This window comes from Setaria viridis, chromosome 5 (assembly GCF_005286985.2).
Source record: "Setaria viridis chromosome 5, Setaria_viridis_v4.0, whole genome shotgun sequence".
Taxonomy (NCBI): domain Eukaryota; kingdom Viridiplantae; phylum Streptophyta; class Magnoliopsida; order Poales; family Poaceae; genus Setaria; species Setaria viridis.
In genome coordinates this window covers 28355006-28376129 of record NC_048267.2, presented here as the reverse complement: position 1 = coordinate 28376129, position 21124 = coordinate 28355006, and the positions used below count along the sequence as shown (strand labels likewise).

General features: G+C 43.3%; 2 protein-coding genes across 14 annotated transcripts; both read left to right on the top strand.

The window, feature by feature from the left end:
* The first annotated feature begins 10020 nt into the window (after positions 1-10020).
* LOC117859303 (tRNA (cytosine(38)-C(5))-methyltransferase 2) lies at positions 10021-13491 on the top strand. The gene is made up of 12 exons (XM_034742530.2): positions 10021-10180; positions 10278-10388; positions 10900-10993; positions 11070-11188; positions 11269-11391; positions 11689-11851; positions 11977-12069; positions 12235-12329; positions 12469-12549; positions 12629-12693; positions 12878-13048; positions 13194-13491. Exons 1-11 carry the CDS (start codon positions 10124-10126, stop codon positions 12951-12953), a joined length of 1077 nt encoding a protein of 358 aa, XP_034598421.1. The 5' UTR covers positions 10021-10123; the 3' UTR covers positions 12954-13048; positions 13194-13491.
* Positions 13492-13638: 147 nt separating this feature from the next.
* Positions 13639-19900, top strand: LOC117859302 (uncharacterized). Of its 13 annotated transcripts, none has more exons than XM_034742524.1 (10): positions 13639-16387; positions 16547-16631; positions 16908-16988; positions 17186-17334; positions 17408-17523; positions 17674-17793; positions 17886-18758; positions 18854-18899; positions 18995-19114; positions 19458-19900. In XM_034742524.1, exon 1 carries the CDS (start codon positions 13648-13650, stop codon positions 16264-16266), a length of 2619 nt encoding a protein of 872 aa, XP_034598415.1. In that variant the 5' UTR covers positions 13639-13647; the 3' UTR covers positions 16267-16387; positions 16547-16631; positions 16908-16988; positions 17186-17334; positions 17408-17523; positions 17674-17793; positions 17886-18758; positions 18854-18899; positions 18995-19114; positions 19458-19900. The 13 variants fall into 13 exon arrangements, with proteins under 13 accessions (XP_034598415.1, XP_034598413.1, XP_034598414.1 ...); XM_034742522.1 differs by having other exon boundaries at positions 16547-16654; XM_034742523.1 differs by lacking the exon at positions 16908-16988.
* The last annotated feature ends 1224 nt before the right edge of the window (positions 19901-21124 follow it).

The window sequence follows — 21124 nt, the reverse complement described above, 5'->3', positions numbered from 1 at the left end:
ATTGGTACGTTAAGGTTGAGTCAATGCGTCTAGATTGGTATTCAAAGCCGGAACACTAGGCGTTGATTCGTGCGGATCTATATCATGTGAGATTTGTTTTCTTTCCATTCGTGCGGATCTATATGAGTGTACATAAAGATTGTCAAATTAACAAATATATTATGTACTATGTGATGATCAGGGACTGCTTGATACTCTCACCATTGGAGAGGCTAAAGCTTCCAAAGTAGGGCTTAGGATTGTTCTGAGCAAAGATTTTCCTAGAAGTGATCGTGATGTTCAGTCAAGGTTCATGGATGCAATGACTTTGGTCGCATGGTACGGGAAGCCTAATTATTTCGTGACGATGACATGCAATTCTTATTAGGATGAAATAATGGCAGAGTTGTTGCCTGGGTGTGGCGGAACCACCCAAATTAACCTGACTAAAATGCATTGAAGTCGCGTGACACGCGATTATGCACTTTAAACAAGTCAACTTGGTCGACCGTCGGATTTCATCCGATTAACCACATAAACAGGATCGAGAAGCATCGTTACCATTCACTATAGAAACGGCACCTATGCGTTTAACGCTGCATGGACAGCGCACCAACCGTGGAAATAGGTTCCTTCGAATGGAATCCTATAACCCTTCGCATTCTCGTGATGCGGAATCATGCACACGTATAATAAACGTGGGCGAACAATCGTGATGATAGGCTCGTTGGAATCGAACCATACCATCCTTCGCATGCATTAACATACGGAACCTGCGCACGTATAATAGACGTGGGCGAAACAACCGTGATGATAGGCTCGTTGGAATCGAATTCCCATCACCCTTCGCATACTCGCGATGCGGATTTCAGCACACGTATGATAGACGTGGCAGCAAGTGCTAGAAGTTAGAAGATAACCAATAACTATTAGCCACCTTAAAAACAACCCCAAAATCCCCTAGGGCTTCTCGAACTAAACTCATCCTTAGCGAACTTACGAATTTCTCGATTTACTTCTTGCAAATTTTAGTCAAAAAATAGTGTTTTAAGGTTTGTTGTTCTCCGTACCGTGCTTCGAGCTCTGATACCAGCTGTGGTGTCCCGCCCCCCGGGGCCGGGCCCGCTTACACCTGGCAGCTCTCTAGGATATCAAGAATTCCCTCACAGACCAACACAAGTCTTTTCTGTGCACTTTGTCCTCACTCGTGCGCACCCGCGAAGAACTTCCCGGTCGGTCACCCATCCCAAAATTGCTCTGGTCCAAGCACGCTTAACCCCAGAGTTCTTTGAGGATGAGCTTCCGGAAAAAAAGTTGCAACTTGTTGGTATGAGTATTTTATCAATCCTATTAAGCCTTGGGCCAGGATGTCACAACTTGTTTTAACTCAGACACTTGTAGCAAAGCTACAGGAAAGGTGGGGGAGTCCAACTTCAGTTGGTGGAGGACAGGATAAAAGGGTCGGATTTGGAGAAACTGATGGTCTGACCCTCAGATTTAAGGAAAAACCGTACCGAGGTCCTCAGACTCAACACAGAGAAATCCCCGAAAATATTTCACCGATACCCTTGGGTCAAAAAAAAAAAGATACAGCCGAGCCCTCGGGCGAGGCGGAGAAAGGTCGGTGAAACTGACAGGGTCGGGCGAGACGAAAAGAAAAGGGATCGGGTGACACGAAAAGAAAAGGGGTCGGGCGACCGAAGAGAAAGGGGTCAGGCGAACCGAACAGAAAGGGGTCCGGCGAACCGAAACGAAAGGGGTCGGGCGAACCGAACAGAAAGGGGTCAGGCGAACCGAAACAAAAGGGGTTCGCGGCTTGCCTCCAGGTCTACCGGTGAAGCCTTGGGGTCGAAAAGGAGTAGACTTGGATGGAAGGTCGTACGCACTAAGGCTTGGGCGGCGGCGAGGCTTCGACGGTGCTCCGGCGGTGGCGGTGCTTCTTGTGAACAACAACCAAGCTCTAGCACCGTGCGGAGGAATAGGCGGCTGGTGGGTTGGGAGAAGCGGTTTGAGCGGAGAGGGGAACTTCCTATAGAGTGTGGTGGCGAAGTCGCCGGAGTGTGGGGTGGCGCAAAGGGGTGAGCTCCACGGAAGCTCAGCGGCGGCGCAGAGGAGAAAGCGGTGGCGCGGGTGCGGACGGTGGCAAGGGGTGGCATTGCCGGTGAGGGGGTCCCTTTTATAGAGTCGTGGTTGGGCGGAGGGTCGAGGCGGGGCTCCGATGGGGAAGGGATAAGGCCGGGAGCGGCGAGTGCGCGGGCAAGGCGGCCATTGGCCAGCGGCGCCATTGGGCAGAGGAGGCGGAGCTTCGGGTGGTCTTCGGCGGCGATTGGCCTTGGGCGGCGCGTGTCTGGGGCTTCCAGTCTGTCGGGCGGGCGAGCCGGAGGGCTACCGTGGGGGTTGGGCGAGCAGGTGGAGGCGCGGGACGCCGTGGGCGTGGCAGCTTTCCCGACGGACGGGCAGAATGGGGTTGTTGGAGCAGAGCCGTGGCAAACGGAAGGCGACACGCGCGCGGCCGGCGGTTGGCTAGCCCGGCGTTCGCTCCGTCTTGTTGCGGGCGCAGGTTGGGCGCCGTGGCCTTCGTCGTGTCGCTGTCGCACTGGTGATAGGGCGCCGGCGAGCTGCCGGTGGCCGGCGGTCACGCGGCGCGCGGCGTGCGAGCGAACGTGCTCTGGCGCGCGGGCGTCGAGGCTTCCTTCGGGCAGCCAGCCCGACCAGCTTTGGGGGAGATCTTTCTCCGGATTTTCCAACACAACTTCCAAAACTCTTTTGAACAAACTTGCTCAACTCTGGACGTCCTTCGAACTTTGTTTAAGGTGTCGGTTTAGATTGTGAAAGGATTTGAAGATATTTCATGCTAAAGTTAGCCAAAAATCTGGAATTCCAGACTTAGGATTTTAAGGCATCAGGGTGAGTTGACTGTTTTACCTCACTTTGACCAGAGTTTTGAACAGGTTCGGGCCCGATTTGGACATGGGTTTGCGTAACCAAGGTGGAACACACTCTAGGTACTACAACTTTCATTTAAGGCCCTGACTCGAGTTTAGATAGGAAATCGGGAGATGAAAGCTTGCAAAGATGGAGGAAAACTCGAATTCCAGGACTTAAGAGATTTTTAGGGTCCTTTAGTAAACCGGTTTTGATTGCTGTTTTTAACGTCCTTCCACTCCGAATTAGTCAAAGTGCCTTTAACAAAAGTTGTTTGAATTAAAAAGTTTTAAAACTCTCATTTGTGCAAAAACTTAAGTTTGTATATAAAATTTCAAGCTTTATTTCAAACTCCAAAAAGAGCTTCTTAGGGTTATAAAGGTCATTTCACTTCTTTAATTAGGGATTTATCACTGGTTTATAGTTAAAAACACTTAATTTAGGTAGAGTTGTTACACTGGGCAGACGCCACAGGACCGTCTCGATATTGTTGCCAAAGTGTACCATGCTAAACTATTAGATCTCCCTGATTTCTTGATCAAGAAGGGGCATCTCGGCACTGTGGCAGCATGGGCACATGTAACAGAGTTCCAAAAGAGGGGTCTTTCAGACGAGCACTTTCCGTTGGTTATGGAGGTTGGAAGCAAGTTAAAGAGGCCTGATGATTATGATAGGTACATATCAGCAGAAATTCCTGACCCCAATAAATATCCTTAGTTGCACCAGCTTGTTGTCAAGCATATGATGCATGGTCCTTGTGGTACTCTTAACAAAGACTGTCCATGCATGGTCGACGGTCAGTGTCATTTCCGCTATCCTCGGCAATTGAAAGAAATGACGCAACAAGGCAAGGACACATATCCAATATATAGAAGAAGGGACGATGGGCAGAAAGTGAAGGTTAGACGGGAGGAATTGGATAATAGGTGGGTGGTGCCTTATAATCCAGTGCTCCTTATGAGGTATAGCTGCCATATCAATGTTGAGATTTGTAGCAGCATCAAGTCAGTTAAATATCTCTACAAATACATATATAAAGGTCATGATTGGGCATCATTTACCGCTGATGCAAAAGGAAATGGGCACATGTTAATTAATGAGATCAAGCAGTACCATGATGCAAGAATGATTATAGCTATAGGAGCAGTCTACAGGTTGTTTGGTTTTAAGTTGTATTCAATATGGCCACCTGCCCTGTAGATGCAAGTACACCTTCCTAGTTTGCACATGGTTGCTTACTGTTGGCGCTAAAAACTCGATCGATTGATCCTCAGCGTCGGACACACGACCCAGGACAATCTGCTTAACTCCTGTTCGGATTATCGCCCTGGTGCAGTTCGCGCGGCGTGCCAGTCAATTCTAAGGGCTCCGATCAGCTAAAGTTCCGATCTGTCTTTAAAAGCGTATCGGCAAATCGGCCGATTTACTGTAGATGTGACCAGCTATAAAACAGGCGATACCATGTAGTGATTGTAAAGAAAAGCTACTAGAGCAAACTAAACAACGCTAGAGAAGCAACACTTGAGACAGATCTAATCGGCTATATGATAACGAAAAATAAAAGTGATAAAAGCCGACAGTTCATATCTCAAGCTGAAAAACTGATGATAACAACTAAAATAACAGGTAAGACCTACGATTTTAGTTGATATCAATAACTGGTGAATAAATCTAAACGAAACGACAGCGATGCGCCCGAAGTTAAAGCCTAGATGTTACTCGATAAGCGGAACTTACAGAATCGGCCGGAGATCGTGTCGATGCAGCCTTGCCAACCCGTACGAACTCGTGAAGAAAAAAGTATTTTGGCGAAGTCGCCGACTTGAAAGTGAAGTATGAGGAAAAAGTAGATTGGTTGTATTGATTGATATGTTCTTTTTATAAACCTCTAGAGGTGGCTATTTATAGCCTGTTACAACTGATTTTTCCTAACTGACTAGGATCTATCTCTAATTTTAAATGATAATAAATATTTACAAACATAGCTCGTACCAGAGTTGGTTATTATCTTCCCACGGGCCAATCTCCTTCTTCAGCTGATCTTTTTCCTAGCCCACCTTAGGCCCATACTGGTCAAGCCGCTCCAGCTTCCAATCGACCAACCTTTACCGATCCCTTTTGCCAGTCGGCCGAAACACTATTGCTTCAATCGGCCAATACCTAACTGTAGCTTTTAGCCCTCCGCATCAGCCCGCCTTTCTTCTTCTTTGACGCTGATTCAAAACACATGTCAAAATCCGCCGTTGTTGATGCCAGATTTTGACACGTGTAAAATCGGCGTTAGGAGAAGAAAAAATCGAAAGATGCGGTGAGATACAAGGGAGATGATTGGAAATCGGCCGATTGCTGCTACAGTCAAGGATCGGCCATTTGATGCTTCAGTCGAGGATCGGCCGATTGATCCTTGGAGTTCCGCCTCGCCCGACCCCTAAGGCTTGGGATCGGACGCGCCCGACCCTCCAAGGGAGGATCTCCGCCTCGCCCGACCCCTGAGGCTTGGGGTCGGATGCGCCCGACCCCTCCAAAGGAGGATCTCCGCCTCGCCCGACCCCTGAGGCTTGGGGTCGGACGCGCCCGACCCCTCCAGAGGAGGATCTCCACCTCGCCCGACCCCTAAGGCTTGGGGTCGGACGCGCCCAACCCCTCCAGAGGAGGATCTCCGCCTCGTCCGACCCTAGTGCCCAAGGGTCGGGATGAGTTTGAGCCCTGGACGTGTGGGTCCTGATCGGTTACCTCCTTGCTAAAGAGGTGATTGGGCCGATGTGGGTTTAAAAAGGATTATGAAGATGAAAGAGGAGGTCAGCCCATGAAGCGCGTAAAGATAGTACGAATCGTACTTGTAAATATTCATTTTCTGTTTAGATTTGAGGATAGGGTTCTAGTCGAATAAGAAGTTTTTCTGTTTAAAGTTAGAGATAGAGTTCTAGTTGGATTAGAAGTCGTTTGTACTGGGCTATAAATAGCCACCCTTATGGGTCTGTAAAACAACAATCAACTCAATACAACAAACTACTTTTTCCTCGTACTTACTTTCAAGCAGGCAACTTCGCCAACACTTTTTCTCCTTTTTCACGAGTTCATACGGGTTGGGGGGGGCTGCATCAATTTGACCTCCGGCTGATCTTGTAAGTTCCGTTTATCGAGTAATTTCTAAGCTTTAACTTCGGGCGCATCGCTGTATTTTCGTTTAGATTTATTCAATAGTTATCGATATTCACTAGAATTCTAGATTTTACCTGTTGTTCTAGTTTTATCACCAGTTATCCAGCTTGGAATTAGAACCTTCGGCTTTATTATATCTTGCTACTTAATTTACCGCTTTTCCACATAGCCGATCGGATCTGTTCCTAGTGTTGCTATCTTAACGTTGTTTAGATTGCTCTAGTAGTTTTCTCTACAAATGTTACTTGGTAATCGGTTGCTTCATAGCCGATTTCCTTCATTACTGCAAATCGGCCGATTCGCTGATAAGCTTTCCTGAGATCGGAACTTTAGCCGATCGCAACCCCTGGGAACTGATACGTTTATTTCCTTGCCAATCAACAGGTCAGATTGGCTGGCACGCCGCGCGAACCGCACCAGGGCGATCACCCGAACAGGAGCGAAGCAGATTCTCCCGGGTCGTGTGTCCGACGCTGGGAATACAATCAGTGATTTCTAGCGCCAACAGACGTTAACACCTACATGTCAATAGACAACCTGAAAGATGTTGGGTGCAGCGTCAAAAGTCCTAGAGGCCAATGCTAACTGAGTACTTCAAGATGAATGCAACTAATCCTAAGGCCCACTAGTACCTGTACAAGGAGTTTCCAGAGTACTTCACATGGAGCAAGTCTGGAAAATATTGGAAACCCATATTTGCAAAAAGCAGGCTTTAGATCGGTAGATTGGTGTATGTAAATCCATTTGAAGGTGATAGATACTACCTTTGGGTGCTGCTGAACCATGTGAGGGGTGCAACCTCATATGAGAACCTCAAAACATGGCGTTGTATTACATATGAGACTTTTAGAGCAGCTACTGAAGCCATGAGGTTTGTAGATACTAATAAGTCATTAGATGAGTGTCTGATTGAATGTGCCATGGTCAGGTTTTCTTCTTCTCTCCATAGGCCTTTTGCCACTATTATGGTTTTCTGCGAGTGCACCAATATACGCCATCTTTGGGACAAACATTATGAATCACTGGCTGAGGATTTCCGATGTGCTAATGACAACAACACTGTGGTTGAGCAGATGATGCTCCGTGATATTTCTTACCATCTGACGTCCATGGGAAAAGACATCAAGCACTATGTTCTTCCAGAACTACATGAGTCAGGTTAGTTTTTGATCTAAATTTTGTATGGAAAAAACTTAATTTTACCCCTCTAAATTTTGCATGTCATTTGTATAATTGGTAATAATGTTGATAAGTTTCCTTATTTTGTGCAAACGATCAACGCTCTAAAGATCATTATAGGGAGCTTACAGAGGAGCAGAATCTCGGTTATGAAGAGGAACACCTAGAGATCATAGATACGCTTAATGCAGAACGAAGGGCAGGTTTCGAGGACATACTTGACCATGTTATCAAGGGCAAGGGATAGATTTTCTTTGTGGACGGTCTCGGCGGCATCGGTAAGACCTATCTATATAAAGCATTGCTTGCAAAGGTGCGCTCTATGGATCTTATCGCTGTTGCTACAACAACATCTAGTATAGCAACATCCATTATGCCTGGTGGACGCACTGCGCACTCTCGGTTCAAGATTCCAATCAAGTTAGGTGATAACACTATGTGTAATTTTACAAAGTAGAGTGGGACAACCGAATTGCTTAGGAGAGCATCTCTGATAATTTGGGATGAGGTAGAAATGACTAAGAGACAGGCAGTTGAGGCACTAGATAGGGCACTGCAAGATGTAATGGAGTGTACACAACCATTTGGTGGTAAGGTAATGTTGTTTGGAGGTGACTTTAGACAAGTTCTTCCTGTTGTGGCCCGTGGTACAAGAGCACAGGTTACTGATGCTACTTTGCTCAGGTCATACATATGGCAAAGTGTTCGGCGCATCCGACTGACCTAGAACATGAGAGCATAGTCCGACACATGGTTTGCAGATTATCTGTTGAGGATCGGTAACAACACTAAGGAAACATTTGGTGATGACTATGTGCAGTTGCCTGATGACATTCTGATTGATAGCCCTTCAGAAGACATCTGTATTGATACGCTCATTGACCATGTATTCCTGAACCTTCATGTTAATTGTACATCTGGAGCCTACATGCGTGAACGTGCTATCCTTTCCACTAGGAATGAGCATGTGGATGCAGTGAATGCACTGATGATTGATAGGTTCCTCGGTAGTAAACAGGTGTACTACAGCTTTGACTCGGTAGAGGATGACCCACGGAATAATTATCATCTGGATTTTCTCAATTCAATCACACCAAATGGGTTGCCTTCACACAAGTTGACGATAAAGAAGAACTACCCTGTTATCCTACTCCGTAATCTTGATCCTCACAATGGCCTCTATAATGGCACCCGATCGATCGTGAAAGGATTTCAGAAAAATTATATCAATGCTGAAATTGTTAATGGCCAGCATGCAGGGAAAAGGGTATTCATACCCAGGATACCAATGTCACCTTGTGAAGATCTATCTCTTCCCTTCAAGTTCAAGCGCAAGGTAGACAATAACAAATGTAGGTATCTACCACCCCGAGCCTATTTTTTCATATGGGCAGCTGTATGTGGCTTTACCTAGAGGTGTTTCTCGTGAGACAAATTCTTGCTAGAAAAAATAAGGATATGGATCCCATTGGAAAAGCCACAAAGAACATTGTCTACATAAATATTTTGGAGTCATGAGGTATGCCAATTTTATTTTCACAGATTATAATTTATTATGCTGTACATGTATAGATATCTCTATTCTCATGTTCTATGGAATAACCCTATATATTGTTCCTATAATTTATACATGCTTCAGGATTGTGAACTGCTTATGGCAAAAAGTCTAGGAAATATATGAGACAATTTAATGTACATACATCTCTATAAAAAGGTTTCTAGGAGTGTCAGGGGGTGGGTTATATATGAGAGGAAATATTTGTGTTGTATTTCCTAGCTGAGCTACAAACGAGGTTCCGCTTAATCATTATTGCTCAGCGACAAGCTTCTGGTTGTTTGAAAATTTCACATATTTCTATCCTAATTTCTATCCTAATATGCCGATAAACCCATGGGAACATTATTGCTTACTCGGGTTCCTATAATAACTGTTTATCTTATTTTATTTATAAAATTATTTGTCATGTTTTAATTATACACGTGCCACACATCCTCTCACACACATAGATGTGACCGAATTTTACTCTCCAGATCCTCTATTGGATCTTTTTTATCTTTCTTTTTAGGATAATGCTATATATTTATTTATGCACGACTAAATCTGTCTTGTCCAAAATCTGTAGAATACATGAATTTTACGGAATTTTGATGAAAAGATTGAATTGTAGTGGGAGAGATAAAATTCGATAAGCTTCATCCTAATATTATTGCTTACTCGGATTCCTATAATAACTGTTTATCTTATTTTATTTATAAAATTATTTGTCATGTATTAATTATACACGTGCCACACATCCCCCCACACATAGATGTGACCGAATTTTACTCTCCAGATCCGCTATTGGATTTTTTTATCTTTTTTTGGGATAATGCTATATATTTATTTATGCACAACTAAATCTGTCCAAAATCTGTAGAATACATGAATTTTACGGAATTTTGATGAAGCAATTGAGGCCTTGTTTAGTTGCCCAACTTTGGGGTGTCCAAATTACTGTAGCAATACTGTAGCGTTTCGTTTGTATTTGTGAATTATTGTCCAAATATTGACTAATTAGGCTCAAAAGATTCGTCTCGCAAAGTACAACAAAACTGTGTAATTAGTTTTTGATTTTGTCTACATTCAGTACTCCATGCATATGCCGCAAGTTTGATGTGATGGGGAATCTTCTTTTTGCATAGTGTCAAAGTTGGGATTTAGGGATGAACTAAACAAGGCCTGAATTGCAGTGGGAGAAGTAAAATTCGATCTCCAATGGACTGTGGGGTTTTATACCCGCACTTAAAAGTTTCACAGAGTTGACCAGTGACCGCTCAGTTCCTCAGCTCAAAGCTGCAGCAACCCGCCGCCGGTGCCGCTGCGCGACCATCGGGGGTGATGGAGGCGCCGGCACCATGGAGGGTGCTCGAGTTCTACAGCGGCATCGGCGGCATGGTCGTATCCAGCACCCTATCTAATCTGCCCAGTTCGCCGCCACCTATCTAATCTATCGGCGGCTAGGGTTTCGGCGCCTTACTCCTTTTGCTCGCAGAGGTACTCGCTGATGGCGTCGGGCGCGCGGGCGGAGGTGGTGGAGGCCTTCGACATCAACGATGTCGCCAACGACGTCTACGAGCACAACTTCGGCCACCGCCCCTGCCAGGTGCGCTCCGCTTTGACCCCAAAATCGTATGCGGTTTCGCAATCCTGAACCGGTGCGAAATATTCTGTGCTTACTGCAACGGTATCGATTAATGGTGGCTTAGAGCCGTAGATTTATCCTAGGCCCAAGGCAGAAAATTGCAATTGTGATGATCAGTTGATCACTTGAAGATTCAGAACCTTGGTTATGCCGCCTGATGTGCAGATAATGCGAGTATGCTTTTTAGCTTGTATGCTTGAAAGTGCGATCATGATTTTGCTCATGTGGATACATATCATTAGAAAAGTTATCTATGGCTATGGCCAAGTTGAGTTCAATCAAGGACGCCTTTCTTTAAAGTTTGCCCATAGATCGATAAATTTGTGGTCATGTACATCTGTCCTCCTCTTCAAGAAGATATAAGCATTCTAATCAAGCACTGCTGTTTATGTTTTATTTTGACTTGTGAATGAACTGGACTATGCTCTGATTGTTTTATTAACTAACTACACGCATCATTCTTGAACAACAGGGGAACATTCAAACGCTCACTGCTAGCGACCTAGACAAATACAAGGCACATGCATGGCTTCTTTCTCCCCCATGTCAGCCATACACACGGCAAGGTTTCCTTCTCCAAAAGATTTCTTGTAGCATTATATGCTCCATTTCAATTTGATTCATGGATCAACTGTCATATAGGGCTTCAGAAGCATTCAGCTGATGCTCGTGCATTTTCGTTCATCAAGATTCTTAACCTCATGCAAAACATGAGCCACCCTCCACAAATGTTATTTGTGGAAAATGTAGTTGGATTTGAGGTTGGTACATACTATAATTGAAGATTTGTTTTTGGTTTTAATACTTCAGCTTCTCAACAGTGTCTATTTGTTTGCGCCAGGTGTCTGATACACATGATCAGTTGCTGGAGGTCCTTTCAAGTCTCAATTTTAACTTACAAGAATTCATCCTAAGCCCATTGCAGTTTGGTGTCCCATATTCTAGACCTCGCTACTTTTGTTTGGTAGGAACTTTTGAGTATCTTGGCATGCCAAGATTTTGTCATACTGTTATGGCATTCTTACAGCTCTTATATTCATTTTTATTTGCTCATAACTTCTTAAACTCTCTATTACCTGAGGGAAGTCCAGGGAATGTGTTGTGATACTTTCCAAGCATGTTGACAAAGGCATAACTAGTGACCGCAAACATCTGTGTTTCCTTCAGAAACGAGAAACTGTGTCTTTGTGGTGCATTTTATGAAAACTCCACTGGATTGTGTGGAGCAATTATGTAACTACTGCCAATTTTATATTGACAGGCGAAACGAGAACCTATGGGGTTTCAAAATGCATCATTCAGCAAGAAGCTGCTCTGGACACCTATGTGCGTAAGCCAGACAATGAACAGTACATCACAGGATAGTGACCTCCGAACTGAAGAAGAGCTGGATCCAGTATGTAAACCAGTAAAAGACTTTCTTGGTGAGTAGGAATGTTCACTCACCAGCCTTGGCAGTATGTTAATGTCTATCGTTTGTATTTAAATTGACATGATTCTATTCGAGGGAGGCTGATTCACAGTTCTAACAACACTGCATTTTATGTAGTCAAGGAGGATGATGGAGGCATTCGTAATGAAACAATTTTGCAAGATTACATAGTCCCACTAAACTTAATTGAGCGGTGGGGGAATGCTATGGGTATCCTTGATTCTTGTATCTCGTAATGAAACAATTTTGCAAGATTACATAGTCCCACTAAACTTAATTGAGCGGTGGGGTTCTTTATGTATGTTACTTTAATGCTGTTTAGTTAACTTGTAATGATTGATGTGGTATTGAGGTGACCCCTTGACTATCTGCAAGATATTGTATACCCTGAATCCAAGCGTTGCTGCTGTTTCACTAAGAGCTACTATCGCTATGTGAAGGGGACAGGCTCCTTGTTGGCTACATCTGAAGTAAGACTCACTCTCAACATTCTTCTCCTTTTGTTTAGGTTCCACTCATTTATACATCCTCTGATTTTGCCTCTTTTAATCTGATTTCTGACGGATTCTGTTTCTTTTTTCTTAAATGATAACCTACTTTGAACACTAGAACTTCAAATGTGTTCCTGAAGAGAAGCTTGCAGTTTCTTCCCTGAAGGAGTTAGGTCTACGATTTTTCACCCCTCGAGAGGTAGCTGCTTTTTCACACCTAATGTATTTACATCCTTCCATTGGCTATCATTTCACACGTGTTATTTATAAATTTTCAGGTTGCCAATTTCCATTCATTTCCTTCAAGCTTCTGCTTCCCGGATCACATAAGCCTTAGGCAACAGTGAGTTTCAGTTCCACTATATAATTCCGATTTGCTTGAGTGAAATTGTAGAGCATTAGAACTACAATCGATATAAGAACATGAATGATAAATTTAGCTGTTTGGTAAGAAGTAATAGGTCACTATCTGAATGGTTTATGATTATACAACCAGCTAGATAACTTGTGAAATCCACATTTTGCAGGTATGCTATGCTGGGCAATAGTCTGAGTGTAGCAGTCGTGGGTCCTTTACTGCGCTATCTGTTTGCTGAGGCATAGAGAAGCCCACCAGCCAGCTGGTGATATTAACCTGACACAAACACTTTGGCCGCTAGCTGTTGTGGTCAAATTTTTGTCATCATAACTTAATCAAGGTTTGTATCTAAGTATGATATGTTCTTCTCCACTTCTCTGCGTGTTTACATGTGTTGGTCTCCAATTCTCCACTTTCTGAACCTGATTGCTTTGGATCGACCATGCTCATTTGAATGATTCTCACACTGCAATGACTCTTGTTAGGTTTTGGGATGTTTGGTTCCGTCAACTGGTGGGACCACTTTGAATAGGGGGCTACATGTATCACGGCAACTCTGGCGTATCTAACCTGCCAGAGAAGAAGTTTCTGCATTGCCTTTCCTTCCATGCGCACATTGTCATGTCAAATATTTGAATGAAGGTTGGATTGTGACATTTGATCCATTTTCCATTGATGTGTACCTTAGATGAGGTTATTGTAATGATTGTTGGAACTTCCACTGAATCCTGTAAGGCTGTAACCAATGTAATCGAGCAAATCGTTTTGCTTTTCTTTTTCGAAGTTTTTTGCAAGTCCAGACTTTCACCGTACGCACCAGCAGTATTCACCACCGCTGCAGAATGAACCACTAAGCAACACTGCAGCTTAATGTAGCAATGTAACATAGTAGCAATAGCGTCTCGTAATAGACAGAACTATTCCAAGTTGGGACTTCGAATGACGATGCAGCAGATGCCTGCAGGTGAAATTTTTGAAAACCAGATTCAAGCGAGATGCACCTACTATATGTCCTATGCCTTTGGCTCCAGAAAGTCTGCGTCTCCAAGTCTGAAGTCTCCAACCGCTATTCCAATTTCCATCACAACCCTGAACCCCTTCCGCCGCACCACCATGCGCCCGCCACGGCTCCGCGCCGCCGCCGCCTCCTCGCGGCTCCCACGGCTCGGCCTATGCACCACCGCCGCCTCCGCCTCCGCCACCACCTCCTCCGCGGCACTATCCTCTCCCGCCCCGCCGCTGCAGCGCGCCGCTGAGCCCCTATCCGCCCACTTCGTCAGAACCCCCGCCGCCCGCGGCCCGGGCGTCGCCGACGACCTCGCCTCCTCCCTCCGCGCGCTCCTCGCCTCCTCGCCCACCCACCCGCGCGCCTTCCCACTGCTCCGGTCCGCCGCGCTGGCGAAGCGCCTCCCGCCGGAGGCGCTCGTCGACGCCGTCCTCTCCGCCGCCGACGCCGGCTCGCCGGCCGCGACCGCGCTCCTCAGCAGCCTCCTCGCCTGCCTCTCCCGCGCTGCCCGTGACTTCTCGGCAGCCGCGGCCGCGTACGCCCGCATGGTCGCCCGGGGCGTCGTCCCGGACGCCAAGTCCCGTACCGATTTGCTCGTCGTCACGGCGCGGGGCGCGTCGGCCGCGGACGCGCTCGCGCTGTTCGACGAGATGCGAGGCAAGGGGTACCACGCGGACGTGATGATGTACGATGCCGTCATGCGGGCCTGCTTCAAGGGAGGGATGCACGGGGACGCCGTCAGACTGTTCGATGAAATGGCCAGGGCCAGGGTCAAGCCCGACGAGCGCGTGTATTCCCTCACAATCGCGGCCTCGTGCAAGCTGCGCGATGCAGACAGAGCGGTCCAGGTGCTGGGGGAGATGAGGGAGGCCGGCTTCAGGCCATGGGACTTGACGTACAGTTCTGTGGTGGATGTGCTCGTGAAGGCAGGAAGGATGGAGGAGGCGCTGCAGGTGAAGGATCAGATGCTGCTGGTTGCTGGAAAGAAGATGGATGTGGTTCTCACGACGACATTGATGCATGGGTATTGCTTGCTTGGTGAAGTTGGGAAAGCGCTGGATTTATTTGACGAGGCTGTCAGGGATGGTGTGGCACTGACCAATGTGACATATGGGGTTCTGATCAAAGGTTGTGATGCAGAGGGGATGACAGATAAGGCATATGAGCTATGCCGTCAGATGATAGAGCAGGGATTGCTGTCAAGCACGCATGGGTTCAATTTGGTGATAAAAGGTCTATTAAGAGACAAGCGGTGGGAGGATGCCATCGGCTTGCTTGAGGTTGTGGCTGATACTGGGGTGCCGGATGTCTTCACATACAATTGTCTAATTCATTGGCTTTGCCAGCGTCACAAACTCCGCGAGGCACTCAACTTATGGGATAAGATGAAGGAAGCTGGAGTAAAACCATCTATTGTGACATATCACAGCTTGCTGCTGGGTTACTGTGAGAAGGGGTGCATGGATGAAGCACTCAAGTTATACTCTGAGATGCCTGGGAAAGGATTCACACCTAATGAGGTCACTTACACAACTCTGATGAAGGGTTACATCAAGAAGAATGCTTTTGACAAGGCCTATTCCCTCCTCGATGAAATGCATCAGAATGGAGTTTCTTGCAATGACTTTACATATAACATTCTCATAAATGGACTTTGCATGGCTGATCGTGTTTGTGAAGTTGATGAAATGTTGAAGAGATTTATAAGTGAAGGTTTTGTACCAAGCACAATGACATACAATAGTATCATCAATGGATTCGTGAAAGCTGGTATGATGGGCTCAGCATTTGCTATGTATCAGCAGATGTGTGAGAAAGGTATAACTCCCAACATAATAACATATACCAGTTTTATTGATGGTTATTGTAGGACCGGCTGCTGTGATCTGGCAGTGAAGCTGCTCAATGACATGAGGCACAAAGGCATTCGACCTGACATTGCTGCATACAATGCTTTCATAAATGGGTTTTGCAAACAGGGTAATATGTCACATGCACTCCAGTTTTTTGTTCTTCTGTTGAAAGATGGTTTAAAACCAGATGTTACTGTCTACAATTGTTTTATTACGGGGTACAAGGATTTGAAAATGATGGAAGAAGCTTCCAAGTTCTATTATAGCATGATCAAAGAAGAAATTGTCGCTGATACAGCAACCTATACAACCTTAATTGATGGGTTCTCAAAAGCTGGCAATATAGCCTTTGCTTTGGACCTGTACTCAGAGATGTTGGCCATGGGCAATTTTCCTGATGATAAAACTTTCACAGCATTGACACACGGCCTCTGCCGAAATGGAGACATTGATGGTGCTAAGAAGTTATTGGATGAGATGAGAAGATTAGATGTACGTCCAAATATTTTTATTTATAACATGCTGATAAATGCATGTATCCGTAATGGTAAGCTGCAAGAGGCATTCCAATTGCACGATGAAATGCTCAACAGCGGACTTGTGCCTGATGATACTACAGATGATTTATTAGTTAGCTTGAAACCTGTGGAAGCAAGTCGTGCAGATTCAGGAAATCCTATTTTAAATTCTGCCAGTTAAGTATGAAGAATCTTAACTTGAGGATTGAACAGATAGAAATTTCCATTGTATGAAATTGTTGAGATGGGAAACTTGCACTGTAAATAAAATGAACTTTTGACAATGTCAGATGGAAGCAAAGGTAAGAAGTGGAACATGAATGCTAACCAATATCTTTTTTTTTTACTTCTAAATCACTGCTGATTCTTTATGATAATTTCCACCGCATCATTCCTTTGTCTTTTATCTGTCATAATTATCCTTTCCGATGCTTTTCTTAATTTTTTATTGAAATTTTCAGGTCGAACAGATATTATGGGTAACATGCGCATGTTCTAAATTCCAACACTTAGTTATGATTTTTTTTGTCGGATCTTACCTGAATGGTCAGTGTTCCCTATCAAATAGTGTAAGCCTTGGTATCCACGACCTCTACATTTCAATGTATTATATACATGTGTGTGAGATATTGCTTGTTGCAATGGCTGATAATTGTTGCTGCATAAACTGATTGGATCATATCAATGCCAGTTTTGAGACAGCTGTAGTGATTAGTTAAAATAGACTAGTTAGATTAGATAAGATTGGTGTAACTAGATTCATCATGAAAAATACTTCCATAATATATAACTCTTTCTATTTGAAGTAATATACTTTTATAGATATTGTTAGCCGAAGCCTCATATTGGTGACCTGATGTCCTAATGGATTTATATTTGGGATCAGAAGAACTATTTCATAAGGTATGGTCTTGTTTCCTTAGGCATTTGGCGTAATCAACTGATGTTTACTTGGGCTTTAGCACCCCAACAACTGAGAAAGGAGTACTTCACCCCCAAAATGTTAATAATGTGACCGTTAAATGCCTGTTTCAGTCTTCGTACATTTGAGTAGCTACCATTGTATTTCTTTGAGTTTGCTAATTCATTCGATTCTGCAGTTGAAATATATGGGCATTGAGTTGGACCTTGGTGACGAGATTCTGGAGGTTATTAGTCCAAACTAGACAATGAAATATATGGAGCTTGTTCAATGGATGGACCCAAATTTTCAATTAAAGCTCCAAAAACTGGCATAACATCTCTATATGTAAGTTGACAATAGATATATGTTAGCTTCAGTTGCTTATTGGCTTATGACCCTAACTATGTCCAATCTTCAGGTCAGTATTAGGCAACACTCTGGACAAGTTTGGGTCTGGTCGTAAAGGTGGAGGTGTACAAACGATTGCAAATACATCCTGAGTATATTTACCTCACTTGAGGCGCTACTTTTGTGGTAATCATTAATATCTTGTTGTCTCCTAAAAATTTATGCCAGCTATATATACACCCCTGCTAGCAGCCTAGCATGCTGTTGCTAGATCATTATCATTTTAGTTATACTTTTGTGGAGAGAATTATGGGTCCTGAGTTTTATCTTCCTCAGCTTTCCATTAAAGGTGGCCCAAAAACTGGAGTTTACATTGAGTACTTAAACCTGAACATGAAAATTGTAAAAGTTCAAAATGCTACTTAGAAGCGGTCTGCAAAGGCTGTGGGGAACTCTGTAAGTCAACCTGAGATCATTTACTCCTAATTCTTGGATCTTGATAAGTTATACAATATGCATTCAATGTACTGAGCTATTGCACTATGTAGACTGTACGTGCTGCTATTTTGGCAAATGGAGGTACCTTAGTCTGTCAAGCTTTTGGAAGAGTCGAAGTGGATATCCCAGTGGCTATGATACTGAATACTCAAAATGATCATCTTTGCTTTGGTTGTAGCATGCCAATCGATCCTTCTCTGCCTAAGGTGTACTTGATCCCTGTTTGCTATATGCTTATCTGCACATGTTTGCCATTTTTTTTAACTTGACAATGCTTTGGAGATATCTATTTTCCTTCTATGAAACTTGCCAAAGTAACAGTTGGATGATAGCAGATGAGAAGGTCAGCATTCATAATACTCCACTACTTTACTTACATATAAAGTTAATATGTACTAAAAACGTTAGGTTGTTATATTCCAAACAGCTAGATATTGGTAGTACAGATTACAGACTTGGCCAAGGGCTATATTTAGAAGGAAAAAAAATATCCGTGGTTTTCCAATGGCAGTAGCAATTCTTTTATCAATAACATGATTGGAAGGTATGGCATGGAGCACAAATATTGAATTTCCAGTGAATTGCTTTTGTGTAGAGGACAATTGACTCTTGACTGCCCTTACTTTTTACTGAAGTAGCGCTTTTAGTTGGTGCCCTATCTTTAGTTTAGTTCAGGTGTGCTCTCATAGACTTTAGCTAGAGATCATTGAAGAAGCTTCCCTACCTCCATCACTTCCTCTTTGTTCAAACACATAATGAAACGTCATTTAGTAAACCTGATAGTAATAAGTGCCTCCTAATATGTTATTTCATTCTTGTGACAGGTCTGCTGGGAAAACAAAAGTTTCGATTCAGTTACTTGTGGCTTCTTGCTACCTGGCACAACTTATAACTTTATTAGGAAGTATCGATGTTGTGAAATAGTAAGTAAATTATTCTCCTTTCTTGTAATTTTAGCTTTGTCAAATTGGTTGAGTTATTGTCATAACAATCTAAACCATATGCTTTCTTTGTCAAGGTAATGCTCTGGTTTCTGCTGGTGGTGGCACTGGCTCCATGATAAGGTAGATGAAACTATTCATTACTAAATTGGTGTCAGAATTCTGAACTACACCACCAGGTCCTCATACTGACTGTTTATGTGAACAAACTGTCTAAGACCTTGGAGTGAGTTGATGATTACACCACATTGATCATGGAGGGACTTGATCTTAACAACATTGAATGCATTGAGGTTCATGGAAACAATTTTGGTCTGTGGAATGGGATGCATCGTGAGGTATGGCTACTAAAATTGTTTTGCTTTGTCAGTCCATTTTTTTGCTTGGTAGCTCTTCATTGTAGCAGAATATGATTTTGTTTCTTCACAAACTTTACAATCTATCTCATTGTTTCATATATGCTTTTCTTGCTTGAATTCATATCTGAGTTCAGTCGCTCACTTTTCCCATATAGTTAGCCACAATTGAAGTGAACTAGAAATATAATTTAGTCAGCGATGGTCTTGCTTCTAGGACAGAGGTAGATGGCACTGGGTTAACCAAAAGCCATTAGCTCACAGTTGCTTACTATACAGAGTTCAGGGTAAGGTGCCTTTCTGAGTAAAGTGCTTCTATGTCCAGGGTTTAGGCTCCGGTGCAAGCAGAAACTTGAAGAGGTAATATCTGAAGATCAAGAGAACATGTTACAGGACAGCATAGTTATCTAGCTTCTATGTTTGAATGTGCTTCTTCATTATTCTTAATTACTGGTGGCAGGATAATAAGCGATACACATCAGGTTTAGTGGGGTTTGTTCTAAAATCATTTCTGGACAGCAGCTTTTCTCCTATCCATCAACTGACTGATCACACTGCCCAGCGAGGATAGAGTTAAGTAGTTAGCATTAAAAATTGTAAGTCCTTTCTTTACATGATGCCAAATTAACGTCCTGGGCTGTCCCGGAAAACAATAAGGGAGCCAGAACCTGTTGGTATTTGTATAAATATTTTGTCATCCGTAACTTCATGTATTGCAATATAAATATTTGGTTGCACTATAGTTTTTAATATTCGTATTTGTTTTCACATTACTATTGTCCTGTTGAATGCTTCATGTCTTTGGACTACCAGGCATTGTAAATTTTTTTTTGGCACATCACAGGCAAAGAAATAGGATAGATGGAGGTGGTATTTGGATGACCTGTATTCGTATTTGTTTCACATGATTATTGTCTTGCTGAATCCAATCTTGGATGATATACTTATTTCATATTTATGCATGTTTCATATTTTTATTACCCCGTTGAATCCAATGTCTTGCAATATAAAAGTTTTGTTGCCCGTAGAGCATAACAAGGCTATTTTGGTAACTGAGTTCAAACCAAGTTCAGCCAGGGCTGTGAAAAAATTACTCTGGGTCAGAAAAACTAGAAGTTTGAAACTTGTTAATCCAACTATTACACAAAGGGAATTCAAAAAGGATAGTTTTGTACCATCATTGGAACCATGTTTTTGAAGCAGACCATTTTTAAGTCTTTTCAGGTAGATTTATTCTTAATGTTATCTCTGCTATCTAGGTAAACAGTTGGCCTATATAACTGGTGTGATAATATAACTTGTTTAACTGTTATTGCTGAGTGTTTCTTTTTCTTTTATATTTCCTCTCTTCTGGGGAGACCTTGGCTCTCTCAGCCTTTGTCTAGCTCTTTTCTTTTTATATATGTATATTTATCTACTTTCCACGGTAGAAGATTCCCCTACTGTTTTTGCTCAGAAAATAAAATTACAACTAGCTTGCAAATGTTGGAACTCTCCTATGTTAAAGAAGCATCAATTGCTTATATTTTTTTCCATCCTAGCAGACAGTAGAAAGACGCGTCCCTTACATTTTTCTTATATTTAATTTTAATATTACCCATCTTGGGTATAATTTTGCTGGTGTGAGACGAAGTGTACCTCACCACTACAACGTACTCCCTCCATCCCAAATTAATATTCGTTTTGGCTTTTCTAGGTACATAGCATTTGACACGCACCTAGATATATATTATGTCTAGATACATATCAAAAGCTATGTATCTAGAAAAGCCAAAACGAATACTGATTTGAGACGGAGGTTTGACTTTTCTATATACATAACTTTTGCTATGCATCTAGATATTCATACCAATTTGGGATGGAGGGAGTATCAGAACTTCTATTAGTTAGGAGCTGGAGCTTCTGTTTCATGTCTCTAACTTTTAAGCATCGCAATCCAAAGTATCCATTGAAATACTACCGTACCTTGTGTGGCTGTGTTAGTTAAATTTG

What these genes read in the sequence shown, in the direction of transcription:
- LOC117859303 (XM_034742530.2), top strand. Translation starts at nt 10,124, where the DNA reads ATGGAGGCGCCGGCACCATGGAGGGTGCTCGAGTTCTACAGCGGCATC. An exon ending in TCGGCCACCGCCCCTGCCAG is followed by an intron (nt 10,389 to 10,899) that starts GTGCGCTCCGCT and finishes CTTGAACAACAG; the next exon opens with GGGAACATTCAAACGCTCAC. An exon ending in AAAATGTAGTTGGATTTGAG is followed by an intron (nt 11,189 to 11,268) that starts GTTGGTACATAC and finishes TGTTTGCGCCAG; the next exon opens with GTGTCTGATACACATGATCA.
- LOC117859302 (XM_034742523.1), top strand. Translation starts at nt 13,648, where the DNA reads ATGACGATGCAGCAGATGCCTGCAGGTGAAATTTTTGAAAACCAGATT.